Source organism: Felis catus, chromosome A1 (genome assembly GCF_018350175.1).
Source record: "Felis catus isolate Fca126 chromosome A1, F.catus_Fca126_mat1.0, whole genome shotgun sequence".
NCBI classification, from domain to species: domain Eukaryota; kingdom Metazoa; phylum Chordata; class Mammalia; order Carnivora; family Felidae; genus Felis; species Felis catus.
In genome coordinates, this window is record NC_058368.1 from 19,007,006 (window position 1) to 19,021,472 (window position 14,467).

A 14,467-nucleotide genomic window follows, 5' to 3' on the forward strand; every position below is an offset into this window, starting at 1 on the left:
GTGTGATAAAAAGGATATGGAGAAGGCTTCCTTCCTGCCCTTGTGTGTTGCATGTGAAGGTGTAATAGAGCTATGGCAGCCACTTTGTGATCATGAGGGAAAAGTCAAGAGAATCACAGAGAAGCTGACCGAGATACTTTTGAGCTATTAAATTAACCAACTCTGGAACTTCCTATTTCTAGACTTCTTTTTATATGCAAAATAAATATATTAATAGTAGTTGGGCGTCTTTTACTTGTGGCCAAATATACCCTAAAACATATGATTTAAGAAAATTATTGTTTAAATTATGTCATAGTATTTCCTCTTATTGATGATCCATTGAATCGTATCCATTTATGGGCATTTATCCTAAGTCTTTGCTATTATAAATTATGTTTTTAAAAATATTTATGTGACAAATTCAAATCTAAGACTCGTGAAATATACATCTCAGGTGATTTTCTTCCTTCCTTTCTTTCTTTCTTTGCTTGCTTATACCCTTAAAAGCTGTCAAGGAAAAGACAAAAGAAATTCCCCCACCCTTAAAATATTGTCTTAACAAAATCTTTCATGGGATACAAAATACCCTCTTATTCCACATAGATGAAAAAATCCAAATCTATGTTTTTTGCAAATACAAACTCTACTTGATTCCAAAAAAGATTTGAGAGAGTCTTCAGTAAATGTTACATCAGCAGCCAACAATATTCAATGGGATTTGTGTAATGGGAGTTGTGTAATCAAAGCATTTTTTCTTCATTCTCATTAATTAAAAGTACCCTTGAATCAGAGATGATTTACATTTTTGAATTATTTGCAACTGCAATTAACACTTTGCTCAAACACATCTACATGGTATTAGGGCCAAAACGCTTTAAATAATCAAATTATTTCTCCTTTTGGTATCATTAACTAGTGCATTGTGAAATACTGTTGAAATAGCAAAGTCTCCCTTCTCCACGTTAGCCACTCTGTCCCCTCACCTCTGGCCTGCGTTACACCTGCCCCCTCAGCACACTGTCAGCTGCACTAATGCCCCTGGATTACACAATCCCAAGTGCAGCAAACAACCACCGGAGCAAAGGGGTCAGTGCACCGACTTGCTTGTTGTTTGGAACCCAGATCTGAGATGCCACTGGGTGAACCTACCTGTATTGACAGCAGGGATGCAAGAATCTAAAGTCCTTGTTCTCAAGAGGCCATCGGATTCCTGGGGAATTACCCTCAGAACAAAGTTCGCGCGGTCACTTTCATGATTTAATGCCAAGCAGGTGATTTTTTTCCAATCAGTTCTCTCTTAGCTTCTGTGAGCTGTTAAGCTTTTCAACACCTTGTAATTGTGCCTCTAGTCCTAAAGCAAAGATAACAGAAGGAGCCACTCCTGTGAGGGATTTTCAGCTGCGGAGGTGATTTTATACACTATCATGCAGGGAGACTTATTTCAGGAGAAACAACTGGTTCCTGAAACCCTCTGGCTTTTAAGAGGAAGCCTTCTGGGAGGTATTACTGTGGAGGGTCACAGTTACGAACATCAACTTCAGATTGGACAGAACTTTGTGGAGTCCCAGCGCTTTCATTAGTGCCTATATAAATTTGGGCAAGTGTTGAGCCTCAGTTTCCTTCACGAGCATCCTTGGTGCCAGCCACGGGGTAAGGCACCAGGATACAGCAAGGAAGACAACAGGGCAGAGGCTATCGGATGAGAGTTTGTGCAAAAAAGGTAACTTCGTAAGTTAGGGGTTAAAATGCGGCACAAATGTTTCCTGGTTATTTCTCTTAAATTCACGGGAATAAGTGGAAGCTAAGGTTGTTGAGGAGAGGTGAGGGAGAGAAGAAATGTAGCAGGAGTGAGGAGAGCCTGGAATAGCCTTTGAGAGACTAGAAGAAGGGGCTCAAGGGAGACAGGACAAAGCATGAGACTGGCTGGGCGCTCAGCAAGGGTGCATGCGGTGAGCCGGAGAAGCCTCTGCCCTCGCGGTGGATTGCCCCAGCAGGCTCCCAAAGCAGCAGTGGCCCACGTGGTGGACTGTTCCTCCAGGATCACAGAGATCAGAGGCCGTGACGCCGTCCCGTGAAGGCTGGGGTCTGAAAAGGTTAAATGGCTCATTAAAAGTCATACAGATTTTTACCCAAGTATGCTGGCTCCAAGTTCAGTGCTTTTTCCAATCTGTAACTGCGGATCTGGATCTGCCCTTAATTAGGGTTCCTTTGGACCTCATTCTAGTTTGCAAAAGCCACTGGACCAGGGGATACTGAAAGTCCCTTAGTCCTATGGGGCGTTCTAACTGTAGGTTCTGCTCCTTAGTCTGCTTCCCACCAGTTACGTCACAAGCCACTTTGGACAAGTATTTCAAACTCCCTGGCTTGTTTCTATAATTGCATTCTGTTTCAGAAGTTTGACTTCTAAAGTGCTGATTCTGTGAAAAGTCAGTTTTGTGCTGTTTTGAGGAGTGCCCCCATTGATCAGGGGTCTGGTACCTTCATGGCACCACCTACCAAAGGAAGGTCTAGTCCCTCCTGCATTCACCTTAAGCACTAACACAAGTCACGTGGAATATTTGAGTCCCTGCCTCCTGCCTCCATCACTTTAACTTACATTGGCATTAGCCACATGCCGCATCCAAACAGGGCAAACATAGATTGTAAAAGAAAAAGATAGCATGGTTTAAGGAAGAAAACAGTGTAGAAAATGAGAATAAACGCATGAAGGCTGAACCAAAGGAATCAGAAGGCTATGACCGAGTTACACTGAGCAGCTGGAAGCAACGCTAGACCAAGCTGTTTCCAATTGAGTAGGTGTTGGCTCTTTGGTTTAGGACACTAGGGAAAATTCCTTTACTCCCAGTATAAAAGATTCCTTGAATAGTGCTTTTTCATAAAATGTCGGAGAGCCATAGAAATAGCCTATAATTCATTAGAACTAAAAGATCAGAGAGGCCGACTGACAGCTAGCTTTCATCGGTGGGTGTACTTTCTCCAATGTCATTGGTGAAAATGGAATTCCGTGCGGTAGGCAGAATGGGAAAAATTGTGTGTGTGTGTGTTTATGGCAGTAAACGAATGTGTTTTTATCACTACAGTTTCCAGTACTTTTGTACTCAATTATAGTTTTTTTTTTTATTTATTTTTCAATTATAGTTTAAAATTGAGGCCTTGAGTCCCACCAAGGTAACCCAGCCTAAAGACTCAGTGGGTCCTCCTAACTCCTGACACCCCCAGCCCCCGCCCCGAGGTCTAACTGGGGTCTTGCCTCTCACGAGGGCCCCGGGAACCTGGAAGAAGAAAGGCAACCGGGACTCCGGGACCTCTGCCCGCCCGCCCGCTCCCGCGCTCCCGGCGCCGGAGACCCGCGAGCTGCGCGGCCCGAGCGCGCCCGCCTCCGCCGCGGACTTCCGCTTCCCCCGCCCCCCGCCGCCGCCGCCGCCGCCGCCGCCGCCGCCGCCGGGGCGCTCCTGGGCCCGCGGGGTCGCCGCCCCGTGTGCTCCCGCGCGGGAGGGCGGGGCGGAGGGCCGGCCTGTGGCCGCCGCGAGTGTTAAGCGGCCGCCCCGAGCCGCGGAGGCAGAGCCGGGAGCCAGCGGCGGAGCCCGAGCACAACGCGGCCAGCCGGCGCGGCGGTGAGCGCAGCCCCGGCCGGCGCTCCGGGCTGCAGGGAGCCCGCGGGGAGGAGGGAGCGGGACGCGGGCGGGCCTCCACGCCCGGGCGGCGTGACCTTCCCCGGCAGCCGGGCAGGGCTCAGGGGTCCGCGGCCCGGCGCGCCGCACACGTGCCCAGGGACCCGGGCTCGCCGGAGACTCGCGGGCTCCGCGGCCTCCTCTCCGCGGTGCTCACCTGCTGGGAACGTTGCCCTCTTTGCTCCCTCCGAGTGCCATCAGGCCTCCGGGCGCCGCGCCGCCGGTGCTCCAGCCCGGGGTGGGGGTTGGGGTGGGGGACGGAGGCGCTTATGAATGGGAGACTCCTGCAGGTTGTTGGGGGCAGAGTCAGCGAACGCTGAAGCTGGGAAGAGAAAGTTGGGAGCGGTCTCCCTGAGCTGCCCCTGTGCCCGCCAGGACCCCGAGCCCCGGAGCAGGAGCGCCTGCCTGGCCGGCGTCCCAGCGGCCAGACGGGTGGGCATCGCAGCGCCTGGTGCCCCGGCTCTAGTGACCTGGCGGGCGGGCGGCCTCCTCCCGCGCCAGCTTTGGCCTGAGGCTGGAGTCTTTCGTCAGTGCGCGGAGTTACCTGGCGGAGAACGCGACCTCAGAGGATTCTCCCGACCGAGAAATTAATTTCCCCAGGGAACGAGAGAAGGCCTGTTTGGCTCTGTGGTTTGTCTCTCTTGGAGTCGGACACGCGTGTCCTTTGCAGGAGGGGTAAAGGGACGCTGAAAGGATTCAGCTTTTCAACAGGCTCAGGAATGAGTTTTAACTCCTGCTGACCAGTCTTGCCTCCCTCGGGGCGAGCCGTATGTCCTCTTCAAGACTTCTTGAAGCCTTCTTAAATTACACAATAATTTAAGTCCGTTGCCCACGCGTTCTGAGTTGGTCTGTTCCCACCACTGTTTAGTGTCCTAATCTAGAAGTCGTTATTTGTAGGATTCAATGTGTTTAAGTTTGGCTTACCTGCAGGGGTTGAATTCACACTGACGACACAGTACGGTCTATGCCTGCCTTTCTTTGTGAATTAAGAAATGTCCACACCCAAATAATTGACCACTCTGAGAAGCCACATTGGTTGGGCCCTGTGTGACTCTTCTCTCTGTGTGCTGCCATTTTTCCTCCAAAACGCAAGGTTCAGTGTTTATTTTTTTCCTTTTTGGTCAGGTTGGAATACTGTGGAATTAAATACTGGTTGGTAAGCACAGACCCAAAAGGCAAGACTTGAGTCCACTGACTACTTATAAAACCTTGGAAAAGCCCTTGCTTACTGGCCTCAGTTTTCCATCTGGAAAAGGGGGAGATTGGATTAGGACCCTGATATCCTTCTCGAGGTACCGGATGGCCACCACCTTATCAGCTTTATTTTTTCCTTAACTAATCCCTATGCCTAATGTGGGGCTTGAACTCAAGACCCTGAGATCAAGAGTCCCCTGCTCCAGAGACTGAGCCAGCCAGGCTCCTCCCACCTCATAAGCTTTAGTTATTGATCCTGCCTCTCCAGTCCTATCAACACAAAACCCAGGTCTTGTCTAACTTAGTTGCTTTTTCAAGTCCAGTACTGTGCTTTTGTGGTTGCAGTTTTTGGTAAAGAAATCGAGATTCTTAGTGTCTGGTCATTGGCAACATGCTTCAAGTGGCTAAACTTGTGAGTGGATAAAATTCTTTTCTGCTGATGTTTAGGCTGACATTGGCCTTCATTAATGATCCAGCCGGCCCACCACCCTCTGAGAGGTGGCCTGATGAGCACAAAGGTCTTTAGTGTGATGAATAAAAATTGTTCTTTGTTATTCACAGATAAGTCACTTACATAGCTTGAAAACCACACAGAATTGGTTGCTGAATTGGTTATCTTAATATTCTGTCAATGAGCCACCTTTCCTTTTTTTAATCCATATTTATAAAGTCCCTCCCTCTGCAATAGGTCATTTTTGTGTAAAGGCAGAGGAGTAAACTCGAGTCCTCCCAAACTTCTTGGGATCTAGCACAAGCCTGCTGAATCATGATCATTAGCACAGAGGCCTGGGTAACTGAATATTAAGTGCCCCAGTGATTCTTATCAAGCAAATTGAGCACACAATTGACCAGGTGTTACTTTTCAAAATGTGGTTGGGGGCTCAGTCATTATCAGCCTCATCTCGCAGCTCATCATGACTGGTAAGGTTTCTGGTCCCACGTGAGGCCTATCTCATCAGAATCTAGTTTCACGAGGTCCCCAGGTGATTTGTGTATACATTTATGGTTGAGAAACTCTGGAAGGGACTATGATGATCATGTTTGGTGCTATGCTTCATAGCTCTAAGAACACCTGTCCCATGTCACTATTTGTGATTGCCTTTGTATTATAATACTTCTATTACTCACTTTTTATATGTGGGGACCCCTAGCTTTAGGGGCCCAAGGGGCCACACTGCTGGTGGCAGAGCAGGCGTTCAGACCCAGGCATGTGTCACCCTGCGGTGCTCCTAACCCATTCCTTTACAGACCTACCGTTTCGTGACTTCCTTTTAGGGACCCAAAACAGGCTGCTGTCTGAATTTAGAGCTGAGCCTAGTGGACTGACGGCTCCACTTAGGGCTCTGAAAAACTAGTTCGATGTGGCTTGGGTGTCTGTGGTATTTGGCATTAATTTGTAGGCTTTTCAGAAAGGTCAGTTGAAATGCCCCTCCCCCCACCCCTCCCACCAGTGGCTATAGCATTGATACTCCATTTTTTGACTTGTGAGTTTTTTATGAGGAGGTGGTGGGTGGGGAGAACGGGAGGCCAATTTCTAAGCTGCACTGACACTTTTGGCTGCCTTTCTTTGGAGAAATGTAGAGCCAATCTCCTGGCTCCCAGAAGTTGAGGTCCCAGTAGATGGTGAGCTGCGGAGGCCCCACTGATGGAGAGTTCTTGTCTCCTCTCAGGGATATGAGACATCCATCATAAGCTCCAGAGAGTTGCCTTCTACGGAGCCCAGCAGAGGAGTGGGCAAACATGAAGACCAGTCCTGCCATCCAAGCTGCCATTGACCTTACAGCGGGGGCCGCAGGTAATTCCAGGGGAAACCTCATCCTCTATTCCTCAAGTACCTGCTACAAGTGAGCTCCAGTGAAAGGGCGAAGAAAAGATTACCTTTGTCACTCCAGAAGCAACATGCTTTCGCCTTGGAGTGGATCCATTTAACGGATGTGTAATACTGTGTTCCAAGAACGGCCGAAGGTAGAGTAGTTCCCTTACAGTAAAACTTTGAGTCAGGGTGCAGAGTGGGAATGTCCTCAGTTTACAGCCAGAAACCCTCACAGCTCAAAGCTGAAGTCACTTGTCCATTGTCACACGGCTGGGATATGCGGGTGATAAGGGATTTTACTCCAAGCCTGGCAATCAATCTGCAGAGCCCTTGTAGTCCCGGATCACACTGTGCCACCTCTCCAGGGAAATCCCAGTTACTGCCCTTATTACTGCCAACGACAGGAAGGAGGACACCCTTTAGAAATGTCTTTGGTAAATGAGACTGATATTTGATGGTTTCTGCAGCCCTAAAAGGAAAGGAGAGGTCCTAGGATTTGCCAGGGAATGGTGGGCTGGACTGGGGCCGAGCCCCAGAGTTGACTGCAGCCCCATAGGGCACAAGTACTCTTGGGCTGTGCTTGTAACACACAAGCCACTCTCTAGAAAGATTACCTTTGCTCAGCCTGAGGTCAGTAATTGGAAGTGCATGCGTAGTAACTTGGTTCTCTAGGTTCCTGTGTTATTTTAGGGGCAGAGAAGTGCTGGGATGCTATTTCCCAGAGGAGAACCCTGGTTTACCCTTGCCTCTTCTACTGATTCTTCTAATGGGTCGCAGCTCCTGGGAGTGGAGAGGCCAAGAGAGGTGGGTTGCCCATTGTCCTCTTATCCAGTGGGACCTCCTGAGTCAACACACCAAGTGGGCTGCCACCTGTCATCCTGTCATTCCCTTAATTGTGAAGAAAGTCACAGTTCTGATGAACCAAGGGTCGACCAAGGTAGGCTAATGAGGAAGGCTATAGACCGTGCATTGTAGACACTAGTAAGTGCAGGCACCAGCTTCCAGGTTGAGACCCCAGGAGGGTCCTGGTCCAGGAGTAGGGGAAACTAAGGGCTGCCTAGGTTTTGCCTCACTGGCCTCTTGGCTGCTGAGTGCCTTTGGGTCGGTCCCTTACCCGACTGCAACCCTTGACCACATGTTCCATTCCCCACCCCACTCCCCATGCCACATTGGGAAGGCACCATGGGAACGGTGGACCCATTTGCCTACCTCTGGCACCTTCTTAACAGTCCTGTGAATGCTCTGGGCTCAGTTTTTGTCTCTGTCACAGGAGGGTATTTAACCACATGAAAAATTCTCAGCTTTTGGAATTAAATGTCCCTCAGTCAGTCTATCAAAGATGTAGAATCTGCTGTGATAGGATTTTCTTTTTCCTATGAAGGCTTTTCTGTGTGGACAGGTGTTTGGGTGCCACATTTATAATTTACAGTACATTTAAAAAAAATTTTTTTTTAAGTATATTTTTGAGATAGAGACATAGCATGAATGGGGAGGGTCAGAGAGAGAGGGAGACACAGAATCTGAAACAGGCTCCAGGCTCTGAGCAGCCAGCACAGAGCCCGATGTGGGGCTCAAACTCATGGACAGTGAGATCGTGACCTGAGCCGAAGTCAGACGCTCAATCGACTGAGACACCCAGGTGCCCCCCCCCCTTTTTTTTTTTTATTTTTTTTTAAAGTTTATTTTTGAGACAGAGACAGAGCATGAACGGGGGAGGGTCAGAGAGAGAGGACAGTATATTTTAAAGATCTAAGTTGCAAGGGTATTGTTGGGAGTCTAGCGTGTAAGGCACTTGCTGGTGGACATGCTTTGTTTTTAATCATAGTATTAACATGTTTTGGGCCCTTACGTGTATAGCATTTAATTATCCTGATGACTATGTAGGATTTCTTCCTGCACTGGTAACACAGGGTCAGCCCTCACTGATGTAGATTGCCCTGTATTTACTTTGGAGGACAACAGGCTCCTTTGCAGGGGTCTGTGCTCTAAGCCAGCAGTGCTGGCAGAGGAGGCTCCTGTTAGTGATCTGGGAACTCCCTCTGCTGGGAGGTGTGTGCAGTGCCAACAGGAGGCCACAGCCCCACTTTGGAGGGGTCTCAGTCTCCCAATGATGGAGCTAGAAGGGCCTTTAGAAGAGACCATTGGTTCTAACGCTCACTGTATATGTAGAAAAGAGACCCAGAGAGGGACAGTGGATTTGGTCATGATTGCACAGCTAGATGGTGTCAAGACAGTGCTAGGACCTTGGATGCTTGGTTCCTTGACAGCCCTATTGCCTTTGTTTTAATACTATGTAATGGGCCAACAGCACTCCTGAGGGTGGAGGTTAGTCTGGAGCCTTTGCCGCCCGGCTCTCTGGATCAGGACATCGGGCCATCGTGGTCTGAGGTGATCTAGGTGTAGCATACCTGTGTTCTTCTCTGTGTGCCTCCTTTTCTCTGAAACAGACCTCTCCCATCTGGCAGGTTTTGGGTCCAGCTCATCTACTGTAAAGTGCTGGGAAGCTGTCACTGCCTGTCAGAAGCTAGTGTAGGAGAAATTCCAGGAAGGAACCAAGAACTCTAAGCAGCTAGGGTGGGAGAGGGTCTGGAGAAGATAGTTAAGTAATTGGATGATGTTGAAATGAGGCAGTGTGGAGCTCAAAAGTTAAATTGCCTTAAAGGGTAACCTTGGTCTTCCTTGACTGCTCTGTTGCTGTATGCCTTAACTAGTGTAGTTTGGGAATGTGACATTTTCGATCATTGGCATTTATCCTCTCAAATGCCAAAATTAAAAATAAGCCAAAAGCCTTTTTTCCTTATTGAAATATGGTTAACATCTATTAATTTCAGGGGTGCAGCATAGTGATTTGACAGTTGTATAGTGTGCACCATACGTGTGGTCAGCTTCTGTCCCCATACAAAGTTGTTAAAATATTATAGACTGTAATTTTCATCTCCATGACTTATTTTATACATGGAAGTTTGTATCTCTCAGTCCCCTTACCTGTTTTGTCCACCCACCTCCCCTCTGGCAACCACCAGTTTGTTCTCTGTATTTAAGAGTGTTTGTATGTTCTTTAGATTCCACATATAAGTGAAATGGTATTTGTCTTTTTCTGACTACAATTTCACTTAACATAATACCCTCTAGGTCTATCCATGTTGTCGCAAATGGGAAGATCTCCTTCTCTTTTATGGCTGAGTAATATTCCATTGCATGTGTGTATATATATATGTGTGTGTGTGTTGTGTGTGTGTGTGTGTATATATATATATATATATATATATAGACAACCCATTTTTACTGTAGAAAGAAACATAGGTAAAAGGATTACTTCACCTAGTCCTGCCATTCATAATTAGTTCACACCGAGTATGTATCTTTCCATATTTCTGTGGACATACACATGTATAAGTACTTGTACAAAGATAGGAACATACTATGAATATCTTGGTGTCAGTTTAAACCTGTATTTTATTGTATGTGCACATAGGTCTGTACGATTAAGACTGCATTCCTTCTGCTGTAGGGATACACCAAAATTTATTTAATTACTTGTCACTGGACATTTTTGTTTCACGAATATTTACACATTGTAAACTCCCCTAAAACAATATCTTTGTGGTATAATTATTTCCTTAGGACAAAGTCCTAGAAATGGAATTGCAGGGTTTAAGAGATTATGAGCATTTGTAAGGCTTTATAACCTCTTTGGTGTGTATCTGTTTTCTCTCTTCCAAACAATTTCCTCTCTGCGGTGAATCCCCAGTCTATAGCTTTCAGCACAGGTGAAGACAGCCCGAACACCCCACTGACACTTGTGTTCAGTCCGTCAGCCTTCAGGTAGTTGAGCAGCCGACACATGACCTGGAATGCAGAGATGTTGTTCTCTTGACACCACAGGGGCAATATGGAATATCCTTCTCTTGAGGGATATTTTCACCGAAGATCCAGATGGGTGCAATCCCTCTGCCATATCTGAGAATCTGTTCTGGCTCATGGGCTATTTTACTTATTTATTTTTAATTTTTTTTAATCTTTATTTTTGAGAGAGAGAAAGAGAGAGACAGCACAAGCGGGGGGAGGGGCAGAGAGAGAGGGAGACACAGAACTGGAAACAGGCTCCAGCCTCCAAGCTGTCAGCACAGAGCCTGATGTGGGGCTGGAACTCACAGGCCGCGAGATCATGACTGGAGCCAAAGTCTGACGCTTAATTGACTGAGCCACCCAGGCGCCCCTCAAGGGCTATTTTATTTTTAAACTTCTGGAAAATTTTATCTTCCTTGGATTTTTGTTTTGCCAGGGAATCCAATTCTTCAGGTACTTATGGTTCCCATAATTTCTGATTCATTTGCTTTTTCAACAACTTCAGGTGTAATCTCATCTTGTTTCTATTATGATTCCAAATTCTGGAAAAAAGTTGTGGTCTGGTATTGTTCTGTCCAAATAATCTGATTGTGTGCAAGCGTGCTTATGTCCCAGTCTCCAGTCTAAGGGCCTGACGCTCCTTGTGCAATAAGGTGCCTTGGGACGCCTGGAGCATGTTTGGGGGCCTACACAGCCACAAACCCTGCAGAGATGAGCATCAGACTTGAGCTGGAGGCACACAGACTCACCTGTCTCTGGACGAGGTATCCTCAGAAGGTGGCCCATATGTGTAAAAGTCATTTTTCCAAGGTAGCTGATTTCTAAAAACAATTGATTAACTCAAAAGCTGGGGCCCAGAATGCGCAAGGGAGCGGGGTGGGAGTGGGGACCGGGCGCTGCGCGGGACCACGCCCCCTTCGCCTTGGCCGGCCCCTACCTTGCGAGACCAGCCGCCTTCCCGGTCCTGGCCCGGGAACAGCGGCTGTCTGCCGCGTGGGCCTGCGCATCATGGTGGCGCCCGGCAGCAGAAGAGGAAGAGGCCGCGGCGGAAGGCGTCGGCGCGGTCGGCAGCTGCGGTGGAGCTGTAGCGAGGGGGCCAGCTCTTCTGGCCCTGGCAGCCCCGCCTCCCACCTTGCTTGGGAACTGCCGGCTGCCACGTGGGCCCTGCCTCCGCGAAGCCTAACTCAGGCGGCCGCCACTGGCCGCCACCATGGAGCCTGAGGGGCCCCTTTATCGCCTCCTCTTTGCCTCTTCATCCGCCAGTGGGCGCTTGGGTTATCCATATCTTGGCTATTCTAATGCAGGGAACCTAGGGGTGTATGTATCTTTTTGAATTAGTGTTTTTGGTTTTCCTGGGTAAATAGCCAGTAATGGAACGAATCGATCACGTGGTATTTCTGTTTTTAACTTTTTGAGGAACCCGCCAACATGCTTTTTTCCCTTGTGGCTGCACTGATGTACATTCCCACTACTAGTGTTTAAGAGTTTCTTCTTCTCTGCATCCTTGCCAACGCTGGTTATTTCTTGTCTTTTTGATTCTACCCATTCTGATAGGTATTAGGTCATATCTCGTTGTGGTTTGGATTTGCTTTTCCCTGATTAGTGATGCTGAGCATCTTCATGGATCTGTTGGCCATTTAGATATGTTTAGAAAAATGTATATTCAGGTCCACTGCCCTTTTTTGTTTTTAATGTTCCAGAGAGAGAGAGCGTGAGTAGGGGAGGGCCAGAGAGAGAGGAAGACACAGAACCTGAAGCAGGCTCTAGGCTCTGAGCTATCAGCACAGAGCCAGATGCAGGGCTCAACCCCAAGAACCCTGGAGGTCATGACCTGAGCCGCTTAACAGACTGAGCCACCCAGATGCCCCCCCCCCCCGCCATTTTTTAAATTTGATTGGGTTTTTTTTGATGTTGAGTTATAGAAGTTCTTTATGTATTTTGAATATCAACTCCCTATCAATATCATTTGCAAATATTCTCTTCCATTTAGTAGGTTTTTTGTTTTATTGATGGTTTCCTTCACTGTGCAGAAGCTTTTTTATTGTAGTGTGGTCCCAATAGTTTATTTTTACTTTTGTTTCCCTTGCCTTAGGAGACCTATCTTGAAAAATGTTGCTATGACCAATGTCAAAGGACTTACTGCCTATGTTTTCTTCTAGAAGTTTTATGTTCTCAGGTCTCACATTTAGGTCTTTAATCCGTTTTGAGTTTATGGTGGAAGAGTTTATTTTTGTGTATGGTGGAAGAAAGTAGTCCATTTTCATTCTTTTGCATATAGCCATCCCTTTCCCAGCACCGTTTATAGAAGAGTCTTTCTTTTCCCTATTGTATATTCTTCCCTTCTTTGTCACTGAGTAATTGACTCTATAAGTGTGGGTTTGTTTCTGGGCTCTCTGTTCTGTTCCATTAATCTATGTGTCTACTTTTGTGCCAGTACCATACTGTTTTGATTATTACGGCTTTGTAGTATATCTTTTTTTAAAAGAAAAGGTTTAATATAAAGATTCAAGATTCACATTAATACATATGATAAAATTAAATACCTTCTTGATAAGAGTTCAGGTTTCGCATTTTTTTCTATTTACCCTGCCATATTTTTCCTGTGCTTTTTTTTTTTATTACTTTAACCCCACCTCTGTCTATAGTTCAGAAAGTCTACTTCTACAGAAGCTATGATGATTAATATTAATTTTAATATACTCTTTAACTTTCCCAACATCTGGGTAGTATCTATAACATGCTTTTCCCCTGCTTCCCAACTACTTTAGCTGTCCATCCTCCTAGGTAGAAATGTGACATTTTATTTTCCAGTTTCCTTGTTTACTTTTGGTGTGGGAAGAAGATAATGTATATTGTGTGTATTTATAGTCACCCTAGATTGAAAGAATTGTTGGAGTATATACTTTAGCAAAGGGGCGGGGGATGCAAGAAATAAACTTTGTGGATGCTTTGGTATCAAAACATGTTCTTGTTTTACCTTCGACGTCAAATGCCAGTTTGGCTGGGTATGGCATTCTAGGTTTAAAGCCTTTTGCCTGAAGAACTTTTATGATATTGCTCCGTTTACTTCTAGCATCCAGAGTATCCAATAAGCCTGCCATCAGTCTGATTCTTGTTCCTCTGTACGTTCTCTCTTCTCTTTCTGTAAGCCTTTATGATTTTTTTCTTTATCATTGGAATTCCAAGATTTCACCAAGATGTGTCTAGGAGCAAGTCTGTTTTCGTCACTCTTACTAGCTACTTGGTAAGCACTGATCCTCTCAAAACTTGAATCTGTCTTTACCTCTGGAAAGTTTTCTTCAATTATTTCCTTAATTATTTCCTCTGCTCCATGCTCTTCATTATCTTTTTTCTGGAATTCCTGTCAAAATGGATGTTGGAGCTTCTGGGTCTACCCTCTGTGTCTCGTGATCTTTTTTTTTTTTTTTTAATGTTTATTTGTTTTTTGCAGCATGATCTCATTTTTATTTTCATTTTTAACATTAAACTTTTTTAAAATAATTTATTTTTAAATTTACATCCAAGTTAGCCTATAGTCAACAGTGATTTCAGGAGTAGATTCCTTAATGCCCCCTCCACATTCCCTCCAGCAACCCTCTGTTTGTTCTCTATATTTAAGAGTCTCTTATGTTTTGTTCCCCTCCCTGTTTTTATTTTTGGTTCCCTTCCCTTATGGTCATCTGTTTTGTATCTTAAGTCCTTATATTAGTGAAGTCATATTTGTCTTTCTCTGACTAATTTCACTTAGCATAATACCCTCTAGTTCCATCCACGTAGTTGCAAATGGCAAGATTTCATTCTTTTTGATTGCTGAGTAATACTCCATTTTGCGTGCGTGTGTGTGTGTGTGTGTGTGTGTGTGTGTGTGTGTGTGTGTACACCACATCTTCTTTATCCATTCATCCATTGATGGATATTTGGGCTCTTTCCATACTTTGGCTATTGTTGATAGTGCTGC

The 14,467-nt window shown here is 46.2% G+C and overlaps 1 protein-coding gene across 6 annotated transcripts in view; it reads left to right on the plus strand.

The window, feature by feature from the left end:
* The window catches only part of SLC25A15 (solute carrier family 25 member 15), a 62,329-nt gene that overhangs the window by 21,585 nt on the left and 26,277 nt on the right, over positions 1-14,467 (plus strand). For 2 of the 6 annotated variants that reach the window (XM_045052431.1, XM_045052430.1), the window contains exon 2: positions 6,518-6,642. In XM_045052431.1, the coding sequence (XP_044908366.1) occupies positions 6,588-6,642 (55 nt within the window). In that variant the 5' untranslated portion in view covers positions 6,518-6,587. Of the gene's footprint in view, positions 1-1,491; positions 1,703-3,428; positions 3,597-4,288; positions 4,946-6,517; positions 6,643-6,663; positions 6,813-14,467 lie in introns of those variants that run through there. The other 4 variants (XM_045052427.1, XM_023251112.2, XM_045052432.1 and 1 more) reach the window with 4 other exon arrangements.